This window comes from Cardiocondyla obscurior, linkage group LG14, assembly GCF_019399895.1.
Source record: "Cardiocondyla obscurior isolate alpha-2009 linkage group LG14, Cobs3.1, whole genome shotgun sequence".
Lineage (NCBI taxonomy): Eukaryota > Metazoa > Arthropoda > Insecta > Hymenoptera > Formicidae > Cardiocondyla > Cardiocondyla obscurior.
Window position 1 is genome coordinate 616722 of NC_091877.1, and position 23841 is coordinate 640562.

Consider the following 23841-nt stretch of genomic DNA (forward strand, 5'->3'; position numbering starts at 1 on the left):
GGATCTCTCGGACGAAACGAACGCGGTGCAGTCATATGGAGCCGAGCGGCGGGGCGGCGCGTTAAGGCGATCGGCGGTCCCGCTACCGCGGGCCTACCACGAGAGAAAAAAAAAGCGCGGATGATCGATCCGGTAGTGCGGTGAGTGAGCGTCGCGGAAGAACGCGATCCGCGGGGAAGTCGTTGAACAGGACGACTGAAGAATAGCTGTCTGGCGGATGCCCGGCCGCACGTGAAGGGGCGAGAGCGCGATCGGCTTCCGAGTGCGCGTGTACTCGTCGGTGCGAGGGACCCGGAAATGGGTCAACCCAACCCAACGACGGCCGTTTCCTCGCGCGAGTCACTCGGTGGCCTAGTTTCGCCGGGGGCGAACAAATAAAAAGAGTCGCGTTTCGCTCTCCCCTCCCCCTTCTTCTCTTCTCCCTTTCTCTTTCGCCCTTCGTCGGGGCTACCGACGTTCGACGTCGCCGTCGCCGCGAGACGGCGGCGACGTTTACATGTGTCCCGTCTTCAATCGGTCCTACATCTCACGCGGGGCACGCGTTATGGACTGCCGCGGACTTGCCGCCGCTGGCCTTCGGCTGGCGAGAGTCCATCGATTGACTCGCCGCACCGACGTCGCGACGCGGCGTTAGACGAGACGCGGCTGATAGCCGTGCCACCGCTGCACGGGGGGTGAACACCGCCGAGGTGAGAAATATCTCTAGGTACGAGTGGACGCATGATAGTGGTTTAGATACCGGGAAAAAAAAAAAAAAGAGAGAGTACCGATCAGATGCTGCGATCGTCGTACCGAACGCCACGTTTAGAGCGCCGGTAAAGACTCCCGGAAGGAGTCTACGACAAAAATAATTGATCGCGACTATTATATGCTATCAGCGTGCGTCGTGTCGAGCTTCATTTCACGGTCGTTGAAAGGGACGGTTTTCCTTTCTCCTCGATCCCCTTCGATCGCGCTTCCGACAACGAAGGGATAACCCGTGCAACGTCGAGGGGTTTATCCGTTTGCATTTTATGCAGACCGCTTAAAGAATATTTAAAATTTTTCAAGGTGCGAATGGTTTCCAACAATATTTTCAGAGCTATCTGGATACATTCATATCAACGTGATGTTTAATTGTGTATATGTGTTTTCCAATCAGTCCGGTTTAATCTGGCTTGCCGTTCCATTCGAGTTAAATTTCATCTTCTATATTATTCTATAAAAAAAAAAATTTTAATGAAGAAAGGAACGAAAAAACAATTTGATTAACATGGTTTTATGTAATTTTATTTATTTGCCGAATTAATTAATGTAGATTTTTCTCTAAAACTGCTTCTCAAAAATGCAAACGGATTATCCGGAAGTTACGGATTTACTCGCTGTGAAATCATATTCATTGTCGAGCGATCGTAATCGCGCTCGTGATATCAAGTTGTCCATTGTAAACTGTCAACGCGTGCTAATCCATCACGCCGTGAACGAATCTAAAAATCCTGCGACCTCACCCTCGTCGTCGAAGTGGTTTTTCCGTCTAACTTCTTTCCCATTTAACTTCCCTCTTCCGTCGAAGGATAACTAATTGCAAGCTAACGTTAGAAACCAGAAAGAGACTTAGGAAAAAAGTAATTGCGGTAAACAGCAATAATTAATTCTTATCCTTTCATCACATTATTACTTTTCGCTTAATTAATACGAACGTACACGTTGATGCAAAGATCCCTACGTACAGTTGCGAATATACATATATAAATTTCACAAAAATATCTTAGCCATACATAAACCTGCTATTTTTGCCGTGTATTTTTATTTTAATTTTTTTATTATCATTATTATTATTTTTATATCTACGCGCGTCACGTTACGCGCCGCATCGAATTTGTTATTTTTTCCCGTATCGGTCTATAATTAATAAAACGTAGGGTATGCGATGCAAATAAATGATATTTACGTGCGCGTTGTCCGACGACGCCGTACATGCCGTTCCCCGTCGGATCGGGACAGCTCGCGTGGATTTTAGCCGCGGCTAATTTTACGGCCACCCTCCGGCGCCGTAAATTCTCGCGTACCCTCTTAAAATTGATTTTTCCTGACTGAATCCTCTGGGTGAAGGATCTGGAAGGACCGTTACCACGGACATCCTGAAAATGGCGTCGAGTAAACCGCCGGAGCTGAACTACACGTGCGAGATCTGCGGCCTGGAGGGCTTCAACGATGAGGAGATGCGCTCTCACATGGTGCAGTATCATCTCCAGGGCGCCGCGAACTGTCCGTTCTGCGATCTAGGCGAGATCTCGCCCACGGAGATGCTGGTCCACGTCAACAGCGCTCACCTGGACTATCTCACCCCGAGGTATGTTCTCCAGGACGGTAGTTATGAATTTATCTCAGCCTCCGCGTCGCTGAGTGCGACGCTGTGGCTGGATCAATTAAAGTTAGTTAATTACCTTATTTTTGCACAAAGACGTAATTAAAAATCTCTTTATTTTCGAGATTGACTTGTGTATATCGCTTTCACTTGCGAATCGCGAGTGATTCTAAACGCACGTTTTTTATTAAACGTCGAAGAAAGTAAATAAATGAAATGTCACTATCAATCGATAACGCCTTTAAAGTCACGCGATACTTACGTTTGCAAACATTTTCCAATTGCGATTGTCAACAATTCATCATTTATTATCAGGGATTATCCTTTAATGACGCGCTTTTGCGTACGAATTTACATTTACCGACACGTAGTAAATTATTGACGAAATCACCGGTAACAGAGTTACCGCCAGTAAACTAGGTAATATCGTCGGGCGTTTAATTTCCCGCCAACGGACCCGAACAGGCCGTCTCCCATATGACTCGAGCGATTTAAACGGTTACTTTTACGACAACAGATTGCACGCACGTGCAACTGGTAGTGTACATCAGTAAAGTGAACGATACAGGACGTTGGATTGAATATGTTCACATGGCAAATGTCAACGAAACGACGACGGGTCGAAAAACGCCCGGAGAATTCGCTAAATACATTGTAATATGTGCTTTTTAATTGCAGACACAATTTGCGTACAAATTTCGTTTGTTACGTGTTTGTTACCGCTTGTGTGTTTACAGCACCCCAGAGAACGACATGATGGCATTTATCGACGACGACTCCCTGTTGGACGAGCACAACAGGCGCGACGAGTGCCGGGCGCTTTCGCCGTCGATGTCTTTGCGACCGCCTCATCTTCAGAACGGCTGGGGCAGCTCTCTGGGGCAACGAGTCAAGCAGCAGCAGCAACAGCAACAGCAGCAGCAGCAGCAGCTATCGTCGAGGAAGCCGGACGTCCAAGTGGCAAATCCCAACGTAAATAACAATAACAACAATAACAACAGTAATAATGCCAATGCAGGTAAATGAATAAATACTGTTAGATTGCTAGATGTAAAAATGGGAATATAAAATATATGATTTCTTCTACAGTGCTGGAAGGTTCAGCAGGCCAGGGTTCACCACTGCGTTCAGGCCTAAATCTGCAACTGCGCTCACACGCTTCCCCTAAACTTCCAGTACAGGAGTGCCCAATGTGCCCCTACAGTTCCGACAGTCCGCTAAGGCTGGAAGAGCATATCAATCGCCAACACTTTGATCTCACCTCACCGTCCTTTCCACCAGAATCACCGCCGTCGCGGGAAGGAGTCTTTAACTGCCCTCTTTGCGTTACATCTTTTCCGAATTCTTCTGATCTTGAGTTACATGTCAATATCGAGCACAAAGATATACTTAGGTATAGCGTAGTTATGACGCCAACATTGCGTTATATAACAGCAGTGAATTAACGATATATTTTTGTTAAACATTTATTTATTTATTTTTGTTAGCCCTGCAAACGGAACTAGTTCACAATCCGATACGGCTACCGTCGGTAGTGACTCGACGCCTGCCTGTCCAGTTTGTCTTAGTACATTATTTAAAAATAATGACGACCTAATGGCACACATCGAAGAACACTTCAGTAAGAAAAGCACACCATCGCCTGTGACGCCGGACGCGTCGACCGATCGTATGTTAGCGAAAGACATGGAGAGGAGAGAAAAGGAAGTGAGAAAACTGCGCGAACAACGTGAATTTGAGATGCTCAGAGCGCAGTACGGTATGGATAATCAGGGTAATTTTAGAGAACAAAGTGTCACTAATATGCAGCGGGCTGTGTATGCGGGCGAAATGACGGTTGCTGATTTCTTCGAAAGACAAATTGAGTTAAGAGTCGCCGAAAGTAGCGGTATTGACGACGGAAGTTCTTGTACACGTGGTAAATGCAATTTACAATGTTCTTTATGCAAAAAGAGCTTAGCTTTTTATCCGCGAATCTTAATAACATCATAATTCTTTTGCAGGGCTGGTCCCGAAAGTACGAGCTATTAGCCAAGCTTGCAGTAATGTAATAAATACCTGGATGTGTTCCACTGTGGACCATTACGCATCAACTTATGGCGATAAGGGTTGGGGCTGCGGTTACAGAAATATGCAGATGTTAATCTCGTCTCTTTTACAGCATACAGGATACAACGATCTAGTTTACAAAGCATGGAGTTCTGGAGCCGGTGGCAATAGTTCCACTGAAAATCCTCAACGTAGCTCTATGCCATCGATATCAAGATTGCAAAAAATGATCGAGTGGGCGTGGGCACAGGGCTTTGACATTCAAGGCGCAGAACAACTCGGCGGTAAACTCGTTAACACTAGAAAATGGATTGGCGCCACAGAAGTATTCACGCTGCTATCTAGTTTGAGGATAAAGTAAGTTTTGTGATCGCGAACATTATCAAGTCATACGACGCATTTTTTTTTTTTTTTTAACTTTGCACAGGTGTCAGCTGGTCGACTTTCATAGACCTACCAGCGCGGACGGCAGTCATCCCGAGTTGTTCAATTGGGTTCTGCAATATTTTCAACGATGTGAAGAATTCAAGCCACCTCTATATCTCCAACATCAAGGTGAACATTTTTCTTTTGCGTGTATCTTTCAAAAGGTAAGTTAAAGCACTCAATATTTATAAATTCAGGACACAGCAGAACAATTATGGGTGTGGAACAGTTAAGAGATGGTTCGATAACCATGCTGGTGCTGGATCCGAGTCATAGCCCGCCACAAATGACACATTTCAATAGCACAAGCAGTGCGCCTGGCGCGATGAGGCTTGTGCGGAAGTCTACAGCGGCAATGAAAGCCAGACAGTATCAAGTTGTAGCTGTAACCGGCACCATGGATACAGAAGCGCAGTATCAAGTAATACAGATTTTTAAACAACATTTATATTTATTATAATAATACGCACGGTAATTTCACTTTCCGTATATCTTCGTTTTCAGCAAAGCAAAGTATTACGATCAATGCGAGTTCCTCAAGACAGGTGAGAGTTGCTGGTTCAAAAAATGATTAAGCCTCGAGCGAAGACTATAGACTACTGCCTCAAACCAATCTTATCCGACATCCTTAAAGTTACGTGACCGTGATGTCCTATGTTCTTCTATCGCTAGTAAACTTATTCCATTGTAGTATATTATACATAGTTGCAGATCATATTATTTAACAATATATTCTTGCATCTCTCTAGTCGTTAACAATGGACTGACTTCTTGAATTGTTATGCCCGCGCGAAGCCTGTGACGCGGTGAATAATTTTGCGGAGCTAATATTTGAATATAAAAAAATGGCTCTCGTCGCGTCGCTGTAATCGAGTATTTAATATTTTCTCGAACAAAAAAGTTCTTAATCTTAAATAAAAATTTGTCGCGCTACGTGTGCGTAAATTAAAAAAAAAATTATCAAATGAAAATGAAGAAAAGGACCCTTGTGAAAAAATAGCGTTAAATAGACGTCATTTCTTGTCCAAAGTGTTCTGCTCAATTTTCGTCGCACCGAACAGGCTGTGCTAACCCTTAGTCGACTAATCGTCTTATACCGATCGGTTGCATTATCGAAAAAGCCGTGGCAGAGCTTGGAAAACGAGACTTTCGTAGCTGTGATGCTGTTATCAATATGACTCTAATTACTCATATTTGTCTAACAAATACACTATTGGAAACGCTCCAGAATCAACACAGTGTTCTCAGCACTTGTCTTATTCTACATCCTACAATCTGTGACAAAAATTTCTATCAAAGCATTGTCGAATTTTAGTCAATATAAAAAGTGCCGAGAGCTGTACGGTATATATCTTGCAATAAATTTTATATAACAATATGAAAGATATTCTTTGACACATTTTCATTGTTAAAACGCTTCTATAAAAGAATCTGGAGTGTCTGCAAAAGTGACGAGAAAATCGCATTTTTCATATACACACACACACACAGACATACACACATATATTACATACCTGCACACTTTACGTTATATTGCATTTCAATTACTCACACATAAAGTACAACTAACTTTCATATTAATTATAAATATTCTATTTAATTATCCAATCAACTCTAGACTACTTATGTCATAGCTCGTAAGTCCAACGCAATGCTGTGAACAAGAAGATAGATGAAAAAATAAGTCCATTTACTTGTTATTTATATTATACACTTGACGATTAAGTGAGTTAGAAAATTCTTATTATTACTCTCTTATTATATTTCACAAATCGTACTGATATATCTAAGATCAATTTATTATAGTTAAAAAAAAAATATATATTTGCGATTATTCTATGAGAATGCGATGTCTTGCGAGAATGTCGCATTGTTGTTTTTTAGCTTCGGGATTTATGGTGCACCAGTCAAATGTAAGTTTGTCTTTCAGCCCAGTAGGACCACATTTAATAACATTAATGACTGGCTATAAAGCTGTAAAAAAAAAAAAAAAAAAAAAAAAAAAAAAAAAAGAAAAAAGATAAATTACAGCTAGTACTGGAGATTTCGCCATATATCGATTAAAAAATCTGTTTATTATTTGGAGTGTTCAGGGAAACCAAGCTGTGGAATTGTTATGCAAGAGTAAAAACCTTTGCATTAGCCACATCAAATTAAAATATATGCTTTGTTAGAATTCCCAAAATGACTTCATTATTTTAATCTCTTGTCCTACTCTAACGGACACGACGATGGAAAAGGCTTTTAAGCTGACAAGTCTTTTCGAAAAGGACAAGCTTGCTTTTTATTTCTCTTAATTACCTTGTGTTCTATATACTTGTCCATTTCATATTTCTCAAAGCATTTGAAAACGAAATATGTTTATATAAATTAAACTCTTGAAATTTCACAAACATAATTTATTTCTTATTAAATTTAAAAAGAAAATATTTACAAAGCATATACATATAAACATGTAATTATGCTTATACCCTGAGACTTCTCAAGATTTTTTTAGAGTATGCCTTTGGTATCTAGATATTTATTACTCTTCTTTAGATATTAAAACCCATTGATCGCATACAGGTTTTATGCGCTTCTATAAGATCGCCGCAATTCTCTTCGCCTTTTTCTATAATACTGAAAAAAATTAAAGTTTAGACTTAAAAAAATTTTAATATAAAACACACAATAAATTAAAAAGTTTATTAAATAGAGTCACAATATTTTTAATTTACAATCTTACACAAGTCTCGAACGTGATTTTAAAAAAATACTACATACCATGCATCCCTCGCCTTCTTAGTTTCAGGACAAGCACAGCAAGGTTTCAATTTTTTTTTCTCTTCCGGGTGTGCTTCTACTTTCGCCGTAGCGTTACCCATTTTATTTCTATTTATTAAATCAGAAAAAATTGATGTTATCAATTTTTCTCAGCTGTTCTAACCTCTCGATATACTCGCGGTGACGGTAGCGCCGGGAGCGTTTGGTAATCGGAATATTTCGGAACTACCAAAATCGATGGTGCTATATATATGGGCATATATATAGCACCATCGATTTTAGTAGTTTCGAAATATTCCGCTTACCAAATGGTCCCGGCGCTATCGTCGCAAATACATCGAGAGAGAGGTTAAAAAGATCGACTGTTGCACACGTATTGTAATTTGCAATCTGTCACCATCTGTCACTTTTAAAGGGAATGGAAGCAAAATATCTAACGCCTATTACCTTATGATATCTGACAAGTATTCGCATACGTTTACGGAACAAACGATTGCTGTTTAATTTGTCTTTGCCATGAAGTTTGGATGATATATGTATACGCGTACGTGTGTATGTATTAATTGTGGAATCGTCTAAATAAATAAAATACAGTCTTCTCCGTTTAATATTGCACGAGCAATTTTTATTTGAGGCTACAAAAATGGAGCTAAAGGTATGAAGTTTGATTATTTGTCTTGCTCTAAAATTCATTGATAACGAATTAATAACACCACATGTTACATATAATTTTCTTTCTATTAATGTTCACTTTTTTATTGTATATATTATATTAAAAATACATCAGCATTAAAAATACATATCCCTGCTTTTATTCGCCAATATCGTATATTTATTTAAAAAGAAATTTCTATTTTGCAGGTAGAGAATGTAAGAATGTTAGATAAATATAGTATTCATTTACATAATCATTCCATTGGGACACTATATCTAACAGTAACACATCTTGTTTTTATTGATAGAAGTGGGAAGAAGAAGATATGGGTAATTTATATCAATTTAACAATTATTTTTTATTGCTGAGTTTGTGTGACAAGAGTAATATATTTTTTATAAAATATAATTGCAGGTATTGTATACACATATTGCTAATATAGAGAAGCAGCCATTGACTACTACAGGATCCCCATTACATATTAAATGCAAACAATTTTTTATTGTCACATTTGTTATTCCAAAGGAGAGGGATTGCCATGAAATTTATCAAACATTATTAAAATTATCCTGTCCAAGTAAGATGCAATCATATTTATTTCACTTTTGCATTAAATACCTTTTAAAAATAAAGAAAAAATTATGTATACATTTTATGCAATGTATACTTATATTTTAGAATAATTATAATTAAGGTAATGAAAGTTGTTAAAGCTTTAATTGGTTTATCTTAATATAGCAGGTATAGAAGATTTATATTGCTTCACTTATCAAGAGAATAAAGATATTCTACCTCAACACGCTGGATGGAATTTTTTCAATGTACAAAGTGAATTTCAACGGCAAGGTGTTCCAAACGAGGAATGGTCACTTTCGTATTTAAATACTAACTATGAAGTAAATACTTATTACATAATACTTTAATTTTTTATTTTATAAATTCGTATTTAAATAAATTACTTATTTTTTTCAGCTTTGTGATACTTATCCAAAGTACTTATATGTTCCTAGTACATCTACGAAAAACATTTTATTAGGTAGTGCAAAATTCAGAAGCAGAAGAAGGTTACCAGTTTTAACATATCTGTACTCAAATAAGGTTTGAATATAAGACTAAGCATAATGTTTAAATAAAATTCTTTTAATTAAAAGAAATTTTTTTTAGGCTGCTATCTGCCGCTGTAGTCAACCACTTTCAGGATTTAGTGCAAGATGTCCTGAAGATGAAGAAATAATGCATAACATATTATGTACAAATCCTAATTCACGATATATGTATGTTGTCGATACGAGACCACGGGTGAGGATACATAGGATTAAAATATATAATTTTTTTAAATTAAATATTCTTAATAATTTTTACTTTTCACTGTTTTTTTATTTTGTTGAATTAGATTAACGCTTTTGCTAATCGAGCTGCGGGAAAAGGATATGAAAATGAAAACTTTTACGACAATATTAAATTTCATTTTTTCGGAATAGAGAATATTCACGTAATGAGAACGAGTTTAAATAAACTCTTAGATTGTAAGTATAAAATATTTTTGGAATTTGTGTACTGGATAAAATATTTTCATACAATTATTAAATTTGGATATATTTAAATTTAGTGCAAAGATCAACCTCTATGAGTGCATTTATAAGCGGCCTAGAAAGCAGCGGTTGGTTAAAGCATATTCGCTCTATTCTGGAAACTGCTTGGTTTATTGCACGAGCAGTTTCGAACGGCGTAAGCGTGGTAGTCCATTGTAGCGATGGATGGGATCGCACCGCGCAAGTGTGCTCTCTGGCTGCGTTACTGTTAGATCCATTTTATAGAACAACCCAAGGCTTTCAAGTAAATAATCCAATATTTATTTGTTCAAGTTTCTGCATTAATAATTATTTCGTTAAATTTATATTTTACTTTAAAATTGTTAATATATTCTTTTTTTTTTACAGGCTTTAATAGAAAAGGACTGGCTGTCGTTTGGTCATAAATTTAGTGATCGCTGTGGCTATGTCAATAGCGATGGTAAAGAACTTGCACCAATATTTACGCAGTTTATAGACGCAACATACCAATTGCTACAGCAATATCCACATAAATTTCAATTTAATGAATATTTTCTCTTAACGTTACACGATCATGTACATAGTTGTCAGTACGGCACATTTATCGGAAATTCTGAAAAAGAACGCCAAATGTTAAGGTATTACACTTTATTTTAATATCGATTTCTCTTTTTATAATTTATATAATTTTTTTTATTTAATTCATCGTAAAATAATATGTTATAAATTATTTTAGATTATCCGAACGAACATATTCATTGTGGGGTTATTTAGCGAATAATATGAATGAATATCTAAATCCAATTTACAGCACTCGCTATAATAACGAAGAATCTATTGACATTCTTCAACCAAAATTGGCACCTCAATCTATTGTGTAATAAATATGAAACTTTTTGTTTAATTATTTATATATTTAATATTAGCCATGTAATTTAAGTAAACCATATATTATTATTACAGTCTTTGGAGAGGCTTGTACTTCAGATTTGAAAACGGAATACATCCTAGAGAAACGTGCGAAGATTTAATTCTGACGATTCACGATCACACAAGTTCTTTGGAGGATCATGTAAAGCTCTTGTTAAAAGTATGTATCACATTTTGGATAAATAATAAGACCATGTCTTAAATTTTATTTTCATGAAAAATTAATAATAATTATTTTAATGTTCAACAGCGAGTCAATTCTTTAGGGCAATTTTTAAATACGAATAATGCTCAGAAAAAGGGCAAGCATAAATTCGATAATAAATTTATGAAAGATTCTTTATCTGAGACTATAATAGAGAATACTGCAAATAACGACGAGAAAACTAGAATTAAACTAAAAGCGAATCAATTAGAAAATGAATTAAAGACCGTTGCTTTAGAATGGAAATTGTCGCGAAACATGGAAGAATGTGGATGTTCTACAACATTCGATGCTTTTAATAAAAAGGTATAATTGTTAAATACATTGTAAGTAAGTTGTTTCCCAAAGTTATTCAATCATCTTATTTGTAACTATATTATTTCAGCATCATTGTTGGTCCTGCGGTGATGTATTATGTACAAGATGCATGGCGACACACACAAAATTACCTGGACATCTGTCACAGCGTGCCGTGCCTACATGCAAATCATGTTATCAAAGCTTCAGTATATCTGCCACTAGTCCTTAATACATTTTATTTAATATAGATTTATGCTTATAATCTATATTTCTACATTGAAAAGCAGATGTGACATTTGCTGCGACGAGCGGCTGGCGTACGTGACTTCCTCTCTCTCGCCCGCCGAGTACGGAGAGGTGTAGTAGGCCGCGTTCCCCCTCAATCCTCTGTAACCGGTGCTCCGCAACACATCTACGCGTGCGCTTCGTGTGAGATTCGATGCACACCACACCAAGATCACGTACGCTAGCCGCTGTCGTAGCACCACGAAACGCCATTCCTGACGGTGAGTATATGTTACATGACACTAGCGTGGTGTGCGTACACATACACGCACCTTTTGAACAAAACAATGAAAAATCGTAGTATGTGTTAGGTAATATTATATTATTCAATTTTCATATATTTAGTTTTTCTATATTTCTTTGAATTTCATAATTTTTTCGCATAATTGATCAATACAAACAACGTAGTACCTGATTATAATATGCATGGATACGGACTTATTTCTAATTTAAATAACTCATTAACACATTAATAATAGTTCGTAAATATTACACCAAACAATTAATAATAACAAATCATTTATTATCAACTACTATGGTACGGTTAATAAACGCCGTACAAGTTTTACGTCTATGGCTTAAAAAAAGCTATGTCGTCAATTATATTATTATTTTTATAACTGTTACGAGAAATTATACATATGCATGTAGATTTAAAAAATACAGACCTTATCTTGTTTTTATTGCAATTAAATTAGGACTCTGCCATAGTAATTGAAGAATATAGTAATCATTAAACAGTATTAAATCTGTTTAACATTACATTAGAACGTAAATTACATATGCCTTGCATTCACATATACTACATTCATAATTCTTTGATTTCTTTACTATTTCTTATTAATTTTTTGCGTTAAAATATTAAATATTAAATATATAAACTGAATAAAATGCTATTTTATAACGCTACAATATTTAACGACGTTGTAGCTAAAAACACATAAATACTGTATCTTTAAGGCGTTGTTTATTTTAAAGGAAAACACTCCACATTGCAAATTTTTGAGTACACCATACATCACTCGATACACAAAAACATAATCTGAGAATATTTTTCTCAAATATACTAATAAGATTTCATATAAGATATCAAATGTCAATATTCTTAGACGAATAATTAAATATCGATCGCACTGCAGTGACTGAAGTTGCTAGTGACTGGTAACCCTACTATCCACAATGGCAAGTGTAATGTGGAATGTGACAGTATTACATAAATATCTTAACGCAATCATTTTATTAAACTTTTAAAAAATTATTTTTCCTATTCTTTATTTGGTTTTCTTCGTCGTGGTCCTTCGCTACTGAGTATATCCTGCAAATTATGTATGTGCTTTCATATAATGAAGAACGATTTATAACAAAAAAAAAAAAAAAAAAGAAAAACCACTATACATACAACAAAATAAAATAAATTATAATTCTCGCTATAAAATAAATACTTAAAATTGCACTAACCTTATCAATATCTATTATTTCTTCTGTTCCAGTTTCTTTCTCTGTATCTTCTATTTCTTCTACAATAGGTTTTTGTTCAGCAGGCTCAGGACTTAAAGATTGTTGATTTTCGTCTTCTACAGTATCGTAGAGATCATCAATCATTCCTAATGGTTTTTCGTCCTCTTCTTTAAATTCTTTATCCTAAGATATTGAAAACAATATTAAAGTTTATAGTAATTTTTAAATAATTATTTTCAAATATTTGTATATATAGAGTAGCAGTACACAATAGATAGCTAATATTCTAGTTAAAAGACATCTAATGTTATTAAAATTACTTTAGGGCTTCTATATATTTGTAACAATAATCTATTTTTTGCGTAAAAATACTTAAACAATTTTACTTTGACCAGATGTTATACCTCTGTAAAACAGCAAAAATACATTATCAGTATTACTGGTATTGCAGTTAGTAACAAATATACTGCCCACATCCATGGATGGTCTTCAGTAAATTTCGCGATTCGGCTCCATATACTCAGCTGTATGAAATAATCAATTCAAATCATAAAATGCTATACATTACAAGCATACAAAAAGTTTTAATTATATGCGCGAAGTACATAAAGTTTTAACTATCAAAATAAAATCGTATCAAAATTGGTGTACATTTACATGTAATTCTATCTTTAAAAAGCTGTTACATCGACTCGAATTAACTGCTACCGCTTATTCTCGATATTTATTTCGCCTGACTTACTAACAAAGAAAGGAATATATGTATGTATATTATTAGCGCTTATACGTGCAATAATATATTTTAATATGTTACTAAGCAAGTACTTTCAATATTTAGTTCAACTTTTATTTTTTGTATCTACACCAATATTGTACCTCACACGCTCGTTTGCACAGATACCAGATGTAAGCTACAACTGGTATCGCGCAATATAAAAAATATAATGCCCACCATCCAGGCTTATAATTCAACGCTTTCATCGTTCGACCCCACAAAGAATCCTGCATGTTATAATTAGCATACTAAAAAATTATTTGTCCATTTTCGAGAGTTAATTTTTAAATTTGAAAAATCGAACGATTTTCACATGTATATTATATTTTTACGTGTTTCTATTAAATTAATGTTTAATTATAAAGAATATAAAAAAAATGTTAAGTTAAGAAAAAATACTTACGTTTTCTTCAGCAATTTTAACTCGTCGTATTTCAAACGTATCATCTGCCCATTTCTTTGCAATTTTTTCATCATCTGTTACAATTATATTGTCGAAGTATATATCGGGGGACATCGACCACAACTCAAAACCAACGGCGCTCTAAAACATTTTCATTTACATTCAAGTACCATATCTATAATAAATATTTACGTAATTAAGAGATATATATTTTTTTTTTACATACAATTGGTAACATCTTGAACGGATGTTCATCATTAAAGTAATCGGGATTGTGTATAAGTTTAGGTTTCCATTTTCCCTTGTAATTAGGATTGTTAACAAGAGGCGCCAGCCATTTTCCTTTATATCGTGGATTTTTCTTCATTTTCTGTTTATATGGACCACAACCAGGAACATCCGCACATTTTGGATTCGGTACTTCTGGAGCTTCCCATTCGCCATCCATCTCAACATCCCAATCATCGGGCTTGATCGAATCTGGATTCGGTATCATGGGTGGCTCATCTTCGATCCATCCTTCTGGCATAACGTCTTCCTCATCGACTATCTGTGCCGGAGCATCTTCGTCCCAATCGTCAGGTTTCTCTGCCAATGGATCGGGAATCTTTTCTCGATCGTCCCAATCCTCAGGTTGCTTATCATTAGGATCTTCTATCTCTAACGGTGGGTTCACAGGAGGAGCGAAATCGTCTAGTAACGAGCCCGAGTTTAGGAGTTTATTATCTACTTTGATTTGGTAAGTATTATCAGGCCGTACGATTAAAGTGTACAAATGCGGATTTTTATCTTTAAAATAATCTTCCATACGATCCTTTGATTTTTTACAATGTTTCTCTGTGATTGTACCATTCAATGGGTTTTTATGACGAAATATAAAATGGAGCTAAAAAAAAAAAATTAAAATAAAGATTAAAAAATGTGTATATTAGTAATTATAATATGTTCGGTAAAATAGAAATATAAAATTTTTTTTTCCCCCACTTAACTGACTACACTAGTTTAAAGTTTATTTCTTCTTTTAATAAAAAAAAAAAAAACTTAAACTAGTACAGCAGCTTGTAAATGTTGTAATAAAAAAAAGCACTTACATTTAAAATAAAATAAAGTAAAAATAATCAAAGTGCATGTAATAATACCTTGTGATCATTGCCACATTTATCAGGCCCAAACATTATAGTATATGGTGTTTTCTCTTGAAACTGTTTCAAGTCCTTGTATTCATCATCTAATGTAAGTAACTTAAGATAGGCACCACCACATTCCTGTCCTTCTTGAAAATTAACCTCATACTGTACAATCAATGGCTTGCTTTCAAAATAAAATGGCTTAGTTAATAAAGTAGAAAGGGCAGCATGTCTAGCTTTGCTCTTAAGCACTAATCCTAGATCCCCATCCTCCCCATGCTTTTTGGGCTCCTCAATGGACCAAATTCCTAATAAGCAACCAAAAATTAGTATTATTAAATTAAATCTATACACAAAATAAATCTATGCACAAAAACAAAAAAAATTCTATATTAACCATCGTATTTAGCGATGTCTTCGTCAATATCGTCTTTTTTTGCTTCAGATAATACCCAAAACTTTTTGAATCTCTCTTCACTGTCAAAATGCTCTGCTAAGTGAACAAAGCCGGAAGGTTTGGGGCTTTTATAAGCCGGTTTTTGTATCGCGTTACTAACATTGCTGTCGCTATTCTCATCCGCGCTTAATATACTACAACATACAATTAGGAAAACCAACGAGACACACACTATGATTCTTGCCATTTCATATTCCTGAAAAAAAAAAGAAGAACAAAATCAGAATATCGTCTTTGTACAATTTGAAAGATATAGCAACATAAACTTTATTAAAAATATTAAAATAAAAAAAAAAACTTTGAGCTTGAGACGATAAAAATTACATTTATTAAAATAAAACATTTGAGAGACAAGACACGAAGTGAGATACAATAAACTTAACCTCGAACATTGCACACACACACACACACACACCTCCGCGTGACCACAGCACGAGTGTGTAACGCTGACGCGTAAATTTGCATGAATCTTTCAGTAAAGCTCGAAAGAAATACGTTATCTTACCGGTGATACGGAAGGAAGTTAACTCACCGAACCCTCAGGCGATCGACGAGACCGGGATACGTATTATTCAATTATTTAATAACGATAATTTAATCTGTCCACGTAGGGTAGCTCTGCGACGTGTCTCGACAAGGAGCGGCGCTTCCGGAAGTTGCCGGCGAGATCACGTTAATTAAAGCGGTAGCCCTAGAGGTTCTTGCTCTCGCACCACTCAATAATCCTCACGTCCACACGCGCAACCCAGCGCAACCGACCAAAACGGCAGTGAGAATAGTGAGATATTCTTGTCACCGACACGCTGGGCCCACCAGTCACGTCGTTGCACGCATCTGCACTTCCTACACTCCGCTGCGACCACCCGTCGTTGCTCTTATTTTACCTACGAGTTACCGAGGTCAGAATCGAACCAACCATCAAGATATTCGACGAGCATGACGCAGCGTAATAACTATTTATCATTCGTTATTAGACGCAATAAAGTTTACACAATTAGCGTTTGAATTCCAAAAAAAAAAAAAATATGTATATATTTGTTAAATATTAATTTCTATAAATCCTTTAATTATATTGTACTTTTTCTTCTTGCCCCTGGCAAGAATATTAAAATTAAGAAATGCATATAACATGCTCAACAATTAATTAAACATTCACTCAGTCTTCAAGGGTGGAGACACATATCTGTAAACTGTTCTTATGACCATGACAGCACTGAAAATAATTACATTGTCATTAAAAAAACATAATGAAAAAAATTTAACATAAATAATTAACATACATCATACCTTAATAAAGCAATTACTCCAGCTGGCATTATTTTTCCACTGTTATAATATCGATATCCCATTAAACCACCAAGAGTGGCACTGGTTCCTAAAAATACCCCGACATTAGTTGGATCCTGGGAAGTCTGATAAGCACCATAGCCTAGTACTGAGCCGAAAAGAAGGCCGGCAGCCAGCGAAGGAATGGAACCTTAAAAAATCAACGTGAAAATCAATGAGAAATTATTAAAAATAATCTTGTAATAATAACAAAAAAAAACATCACAATAACGTCAAAGTACTGTTGTTAATTTTTACTAATTATTTTAGGAGGAAATAATATTGTCTCTGCGTTATCGTGACTCAGAGGTTTTACTTGAAAGCGAATAAAATGAAACTTGAAAGAACGGAACACTCACTGGACTTGACATAACCTAGGACCCCACCACCGGCCACCGCGGCGGCATACGCAAATGCAGCAATGTCAATCGGCATTTCTGTAATAAAATAAAAAAGCAAAGAAAAAGAGAGAACAAAATCGTCTCTGTGTGCCGTGTAACGTTATTATATAATAATAAAAAAATAATATTACTCACTGATAAGACGGTGATATCGTCGATCAAATTTCGTTATTCTGTTCGTTAGTAGCTCCACAAAAATTACGGGAAGTGACAAACTTGGAATTGATATTCCTCTGCTTCACTTCTGACAATTAGCCGGACGATGTTCTGTGCAACAAATTATTAAAAGAACTTTGTAATGCATCAGCTGATGCTGATTTGTAGCACACGACGAGCAAACATATGCACATTAGACACAATGCCGTGTCCGCGTGTGCCCGTAGCGCCTAGCTAATGCCTCGGACGCAGAGAGCCCAACTCGGAATCGCGGCTTCCACGCGTTCAGATACAGAGGCTCGTCCGTGTGAAGCCAGCGTTTCGGCTGCCGTCGGATAGAAGAACAGGCCAGACCTATACACTGTCTGTCCTGTTCTTTCGTGACGTTGTCGGCTAAGATATCGCAGATCCGCTTCTCGGTAACATCGCGGAGTTTTAAATAATTTTAAGTAGTACGAAATCCGACATTTTCAAGATATAATATAATATAAATTTTTAATGTAAAATGCAACAAAAATTTTCCGTCCCACTTAAACAGACTGCGGACTGTCGGTTGTATATACTTTTCATATTTTCTGCAAGTACAACCGGTGTGGTTAAAAATTTTTGATGCATTCTACACATCACTCATACCTAGTTTAAATTATTATAAAACAAGGAAAAATTGTTCGAATAGGACTTTAAAACTACTAAAATACGCGTCGCACAATCCGGCGTAACGCGAATCTCAAGCAGCAGATGCCAATTTCCCGAATTGCGTGCAGTAGCGCACGCACTATCAGTCACGGCTAACGAAACAGAAAACGACACTCCGCGAGGGACCGACGAATACTCCGGGCTGTACAACGATCAATTAAAAAATAAATTGAAAACGCGAATTATAACCCGAGAGCGCGAAACAATATTCCGATCACGAGAAAAGCGACCTTGTTTTATAATAACTTAAACACAACACCCCGTATAATATACAAAAACGCAAAACTGTACGCTCACACTCACACTCGCTCACATAATATTCACCGCGCACTTCATAACACTATGACTCATATTCACCGCGCATTTTATTACAATATCACTCATACTTAGTTTAAATTATTATAAAACAAGGAAAAATTGTTCGAATAGGACTTATAAAACTACTAAAATACGCGTCGCACAATCCGGCGTAACGCGAATCTCAAGCAGCAGATGCCAATTTCCCGAATTGCGTGCAGTAGCGCACGCACTATCAGTCACGGCTAACGAAACAGAAAACGACACTCCGCGAGGGACCGACGAATACTCCGGGCTGTACAACGATCAATTAAAAAATAAATTGAAAACGCGAATTATAACCCGAGAGCGCGAAACAATATTCCGATCACGAGAAAAGCGACCTTGTTTTATAATAACTTAAACACAACACCCCGTACAATATACAAAAACGCAAAACTGTACGCTCACACTCACACTCGCTCACATAATATTCACCGCGCACTTCATAACACTATGACTCATATTCACCGCGCATTTTATTACAATATCACTCATACTTAGTTTAAATTATTATAAAACAAGGAAAAATTGTTCGAATAGGACTTATAAAACTACTAAAATACGCGTCGCACAATCCGGCGTAACGCGAATCTCAAGCAGCAGATGCCAATTTCCCGAATTGCGTGCAGTAGCGCACGCACTATCAGTCACGGCTAACGAAACAGAAAACGACACTCCGCGAGGGACCGACGAATACTCCGGGCTGTACAACGATCAATTAAAAAATAAATTGAAAACGCGAATTATAAGCCGAGAGCGCGAAACAATATTCCGATCACGAGAAAAGCGACCTTGTTTTATAATAACTTAAACACAACACCCCGTATAATATACAAAAACGCAAAACTGTACACTCACACTCACACTCGCTCACATAATATTCACCGCGCATTAGATCGCTCGCAGGATAGTCCACGACGCTTCCGTTAAATCCTCGATCTTGACAAAAGAAATATGATGTATCTTGATGTATCTTGATGTATCTTGATGTATCGTCGATGAAACTTTTATTTAATTATTACTCCTCAAGGCGCTGACTCATCGAAGTGACCGTGAACTTAAACTTGAACTCCGGTAGAGAACAGTTATCCCCCCTTTACACATCCGTTCCCGACTACATTTAGGCGCGAAATGAGGGTAGCGCGGTCGTGATAACGGTACTTATGTTGGGGGGGGTAATTAATTGGCGCACTAGGGAAAAAACGTTCCCACCTATCAGGTGATAAGAGAAGGGTTGTAATTGGTCGGCATGGGGATGATACCGCGAGTGTCCAATAAGTGTGAAAAATTTTGTATTGCGACCCGTTTATTTTTACCGTTATGCGCACTTTTTTGGCGCCGTTCATTCCGCTGACAACAAACTTTTTGAAAAATAGCGGATGCAAAGCGTGCGCATGGTTTGTTTTAATATTCAAAAAAGAAAATAATTTAACCGGCTATGGACAATTTTTTCCCGCGAAGCATACTCGTAAAGGCAATTATTTAGACATTTGTCGGTATAAGAAAAAGAGAGTTCGCAGTTTTACAATAAGTTAATCCGTAGAAAGCGAGAGTGATAACGTGCAAAAAAGCCACTCAATTATTTCGACGATTATTGTGAATAAAAATTAGACATGCCGCTTCTCATCCGCGATATCGTAAAGTCAAATAGAGCTTTAGTGACCAGCACGCGCGAGTGATTTTCAGATACGCGGTGTAAAACGAACCCCGCCAATTAAATTATATGTAGAAATTTAATCCGCTCATTAACAATAAACGATCCGATCGATAGCGTTCGTTTTAATCTAGAAACGTGAGATTGAGTTATCGCATAATAGCTACGCGCATTAAAGCGCGTTTCACCGATGCACATATCGGCAAAAATCTTAAATAAATTTATACTCGTTCGCGATCGAAATCTTTCTCTCTACGAGCCGAAATCTCTGACGGTCAGTCTAATTGCGGAGCCTCGTGGGTGCGGACGCGTCGTTAATCGCTCCGCAATTACGCGTATTTAATTATAAAATCATTACAAAATCTTTTTATTTTACTGTTAAGTTTATATTTCTGCTCTCATCTTATAACTCGGCGATGCTAGTGTGAAGCGAATCTGTGATAACTGCCGGCGACGCCGCGAAGAAGTAGGACAGACAGTGTATAGTTCTGGCCTTTTCTTCTATCCGACGGCAGCCGAAACGCTGGCTTCACACGGACGAACCTCTGTATTTGTACGCGTGGAAGCCGCGATTCCGAGTTGGGCTCTCTGCGTCCGAGGCATTAGCAGGCGCTACGGGCACACACGGACACGGCATTGCACCTAGGGTGCGTATGTTGCCCGTCTAAAACCTGCGACCACTGGTCTGTACTTTGCACTTTCGCAGCTGCACCGTGTGCCACACTGGCTGCACATCGATAACGAAATTACATGCTTATGAAGCGAATTACATCACGCGATCGAGTTTGCGATCGTTCCTTTCCTTCCTCGCAAATATTAATTCTTTATGTTACAAAGTGAGACACAGTTATTTGTAACAACAATCAGGTAAATAAAAAAATATATCCGATTTTTACTTATTAGTAACCCATGCAAGTCAAACTCGATATAAATAATATATGATATACATATATTAATAATTAATTAAATAATACTAACGTTAATATTGATAGATTTTCTTTTTTTTTTTTTTTGAATTACATTACAAAAGTTGAACAAAATATTCTCTTAGAATGTCAATGGATTAATTCCTCCTAAAGTACGTATATCTTACATTGAATTACTTTATAATATTTTAATTATTATTGAAAATACGAGAGGCTAACAAGACTCTATGTACAAAGATATACTTATTGCAGGCAATGATCACAATAAATATATGGCACAGGCATTCACAGAAAATATATAAAAATAGATAAAGAAAGCAATTTAATCGAATCATCTTATAATTATTTTTATAAATTTTTTATTCAGATAATCCGAGCTTGATTATATATCTATCACGTGTTTCGATTGATGAAAAAGTTCAACTGTACATATATATTAATTTCTGTATTTAGCGCTCATAAAAACGATTAATTTCTAATATATATTCTTCATAAGAGGTATTGTGCATGCGATATATATTTTTAAAATTATAAACTAATGACTACAATTAACGTTCAAGAGACGGTGAAAGAAACTTGGAAAGAATAATACAGCTGACGGAAGGAGGAAAAAGATCGTGGAGGGGAGAAGAATTATGCCTCGAGGTTGATACGGGTTATTGTGGCATCATACAGCATTCTGTCAACTTGCTGGATAACTTTTGCTTTTTCCACTAACAAACTGAAAAGTCATGATGACATCACTTTAGTATCCATGCATGTAAGCGTATAAATGCCACGCACTATCCCTCGATAGGTTATACTTGCTGTGAGGAACTCGTGTCGGTTGCTCGCACCATGCTTTCGCACAGTTTCATCGTAAATACTGGAAATGTACTTTCGCTGAGCGAAGCGAGGCAGAAGGCGAGTCAAAATTCCACAGATGAGGTCAGTTGATAATTATTGCGTAAGGTTACATACTTTGTGGCACATTACAGTATTCAAAATTGTTTTGTTATTACGCGACGTGAATCGATTTATTGTTCTTAAGGCCGAGGTTATGTCGCATCCTTATCAACGTTATATTGATCATTTTCAGTTAATCGAAACCCTAAAAATCATCCTGAACGATGAACAGAGTAAAGGAGACAACACCACCGTCGTATGTACAATAATTTTATTTATTTATTTATTTTTTTTTATATTGTAGTATTTTTTTAAATAAATTTTTAAACAATTACAATTATAGATCAATGGAAAGAAGGATACAAGTTTGCAAGATGTAGATAGAAAAGACTTGAAAATTACTGTAAAAGTATTCATCTCGTCGCCCGATGTTAATTCATTACGGGAAGCAATGGATCAAGGTAAATTCGAGTTATTGTGATAAGTTTGTCCCGAGTATTTCTAATATATTTTATATCTTATAGCGTTTGGAGCACTGTGCACAGACACAATAGAATCTTTAGTGATAGCTTACAAAAGTGCTGAGGGTTCAGATGATATGTTATCATCATTGAAAAAGATATGGTCTGTAGTAGAAGAGTATGTGAAAGCTGAAAAGTTATCCAGTGTTGGATTAAGTGACATTAATACAAATACTTTCATCGAACTATTCCAATGGGCTGATGTAAGAATAATATTATATAAATTATTTTTTTTTATGTGTTTTCATATAGATATTATTGTAACATTTATTTATTACAGGTGAAGCCAAACATTGTACAAATAAATTTAGCTACGTGTTGTGTGGTACCACCTGTATTGCAAGAATTCACCAAAGAAAATGACATTCAATTGTTGACACACAGTGATCCTTGTCGTGAGTATTTTTTAATTAAAAAAAAATTGTAAGTATAACGTTCTAATTTTTGTATTTTTTTTCTTTTTTTTGTAGAAATTCTTCCACAAGAAGTACTAGATAACATATTTGGTTCTACCACCTATTTGCACTGGCTGATAAGATATCAAATTCATCTCAAATGCCGTGGAATTTTATCATCGAAAGGATACTTACTGCGTATTAATAAAACAAACGAAAAGCTTTCACGTTAGTAATATTACTAAACAAAATTTATTTACTGAATTAATATATTTTGTATCGTGACATGCTTTATGTGGAAAATTTGAGACCAATTTTCTGCAATTACAAGTATTTTATAATTCTTATTGTATATAATTGTTTAAGGCTTTTTATAGTAGCTTTTACATAGCATTGCGTTATGAGTTTCATTACTTAGATCTTATTAGTTGTTACATATATTTTATATAAATTTATTAATATGATAGTCTCATTGTAGATGCATATTTTTCATTTTCTAGTTTCTTTTTTTCAATAGTAATTATTTTAAATTATTTAAAAGAAATAAATCATTGCATTTTCTTGAAAAAAAAAAAAAATTATTATTGAAGATTATTTTTTACGTCTTTAAAAATCTCTGTATTAAAAATTTTTATCCCTAAATTAGATGAAATTTTTTTTACACGTTATACCATTGTCTCATTCGATATTTATTCCTTCCACTATAGGACCATGCGACAGTTTTATCGTCCTCAAGCGGCTCGCAGCCCTTGCTAGCGGTAGCCGATCGGGAGTCCAGCGAATGGTGGTGACACCGAAGGAGAGCCTTC

The 23841-nt window shown here is 36.1% G+C and overlaps 6 protein-coding genes across 10 annotated transcripts; 3 read left to right on the forward strand and 3 right to left on the reverse strand.

Annotated features, from left to right (window-relative positions):
• The first annotated feature begins 46 nt into the window (after positions 1 to 46).
• LOC139108153 (zinc finger-containing ubiquitin peptidase 1) lies at positions 47 to 6847 on the forward strand. 3 transcript variants are annotated; one of them, XM_070666234.1, is made up of 9 exons: positions 47 to 140; positions 2092 to 2332; positions 3085 to 3365; positions 3437 to 3740; positions 3835 to 4265; positions 4351 to 4753; positions 4824 to 4951; positions 5020 to 5243; positions 5327 to 6847. In XM_070666234.1, exons 2-9 carry the CDS (start codon positions 2127 to 2129, stop codon positions 5369 to 5371), a joined length of 2022 nt encoding a protein of 673 aa, XP_070522335.1. In that variant the 5' UTR covers positions 47 to 140; positions 2092 to 2126; the 3' UTR covers positions 5372 to 6847. The 3 variants fall into 3 exon arrangements, with proteins under 3 accessions (XP_070522335.1, XP_070522334.1, XP_070522336.1); XM_070666233.1 differs by having other exon boundaries at positions 64 to 689; XM_070666235.1 differs by lacking the exons at positions 47 to 140; positions 2092 to 2332 and adding an exon at positions 2756 to 3001.
• A 359-nt stretch (positions 6848 to 7206) lies between these two features.
• On the reverse strand, positions 7207 to 7794 carry Cox17 (Cytochrome c oxidase copper chaperone COX17). Its single transcript, XM_070666257.1, has 2 exons — positions 7586 to 7794; positions 7207 to 7441 (listed from the first exon to the last, which is right to left on the reverse strand). Exons 1-2 carry the CDS (start codon positions 7684 to 7686, stop codon positions 7357 to 7359), a joined length of 186 nt encoding a protein of 61 aa, XP_070522358.1. The 5' UTR covers positions 7687 to 7794; the 3' UTR covers positions 7207 to 7356.
• A 122-nt stretch (positions 7795 to 7916) lies between these two features.
• On the forward strand, positions 7917 to 12192 carry Mtmr6 (Myotubularin related protein 6). Of its 2 annotated transcripts, none has more exons than XM_070666428.1 (13): positions 7917 to 8240; positions 8447 to 8569; positions 8655 to 8817; positions 8982 to 9136; positions 9213 to 9338; positions 9405 to 9539; positions 9634 to 9766; positions 9850 to 10076; positions 10181 to 10431; positions 10530 to 10670; positions 10757 to 10883; positions 10974 to 11234; positions 11314 to 12192. In XM_070666428.1, exons 1-13 carry the CDS (start codon positions 8229 to 8231, stop codon positions 11455 to 11457), a joined length of 1998 nt encoding a protein of 665 aa, XP_070522529.1. In that variant the 5' UTR covers positions 7917 to 8228; the 3' UTR covers positions 11458 to 12192. The 2 variants fall into 2 exon arrangements, with proteins under 2 accessions (XP_070522529.1, XP_070522528.1); XM_070666427.1 differs by having other exon boundaries at positions 7918 to 8240; positions 8979 to 9136.
• A 266-nt stretch (positions 12193 to 12458) lies between these two features.
• Positions 12459 to 16624, reverse strand: LOC139108289 (calnexin). 2 transcript variants are annotated; one of them, XM_070666429.1, is made up of 8 exons: positions 16266 to 16624; positions 15674 to 15929; positions 15289 to 15584; positions 14376 to 15035; positions 14150 to 14290; positions 13376 to 13495; positions 12972 to 13154; positions 12459 to 12828 (listed from the first exon to the last, which is right to left on the reverse strand). In XM_070666429.1, exons 2-8 carry the CDS (start codon positions 15918 to 15920, stop codon positions 12778 to 12780), a joined length of 1698 nt encoding a protein of 565 aa, XP_070522530.1. In that variant the 5' UTR covers positions 15921 to 15929; positions 16266 to 16624; the 3' UTR covers positions 12459 to 12777. The 2 variants fall into 2 exon arrangements, with proteins under 2 accessions (XP_070522530.1, XP_070522531.1); XM_070666430.1 differs by having other exon boundaries at positions 16239 to 16624.
• Positions 16625 to 16727: 103 nt separating this feature from the next.
• On the reverse strand, positions 16728 to 17848 carry LOC139108291 (transmembrane protein 14C). The gene is made up of 4 exons (XM_070666433.1): positions 17596 to 17848; positions 17419 to 17496; positions 17021 to 17210; positions 16728 to 16946 (listed from the first exon to the last, which is right to left on the reverse strand). The coding sequence occupies exons 2-4, from the start codon at positions 17492 to 17494 to the stop codon at positions 16886 to 16888; spliced, it is 327 nt and encodes a 108-aa protein (XP_070522534.1). The 5' UTR covers positions 17495 to 17496; positions 17596 to 17848; the 3' UTR covers positions 16728 to 16885.
• A 3169-nt stretch (positions 17849 to 21017) lies between these two features.
• On the forward strand, positions 21018 to 23700 carry Gclm (Glutamate-cysteine ligase modifier subunit). The gene is made up of 7 exons (XM_070666431.1): positions 21018 to 21172; positions 21792 to 22158; positions 22310 to 22372; positions 22460 to 22577; positions 22641 to 22840; positions 22918 to 23032; positions 23108 to 23700. Exons 2-7 carry the CDS (start codon positions 22069 to 22071, stop codon positions 23263 to 23265), a joined length of 744 nt encoding a protein of 247 aa, XP_070522532.1. The 5' UTR covers positions 21018 to 21172; positions 21792 to 22068; the 3' UTR covers positions 23266 to 23700.
• Positions 23701 to 23841: the final 141 nt, after the last annotated feature.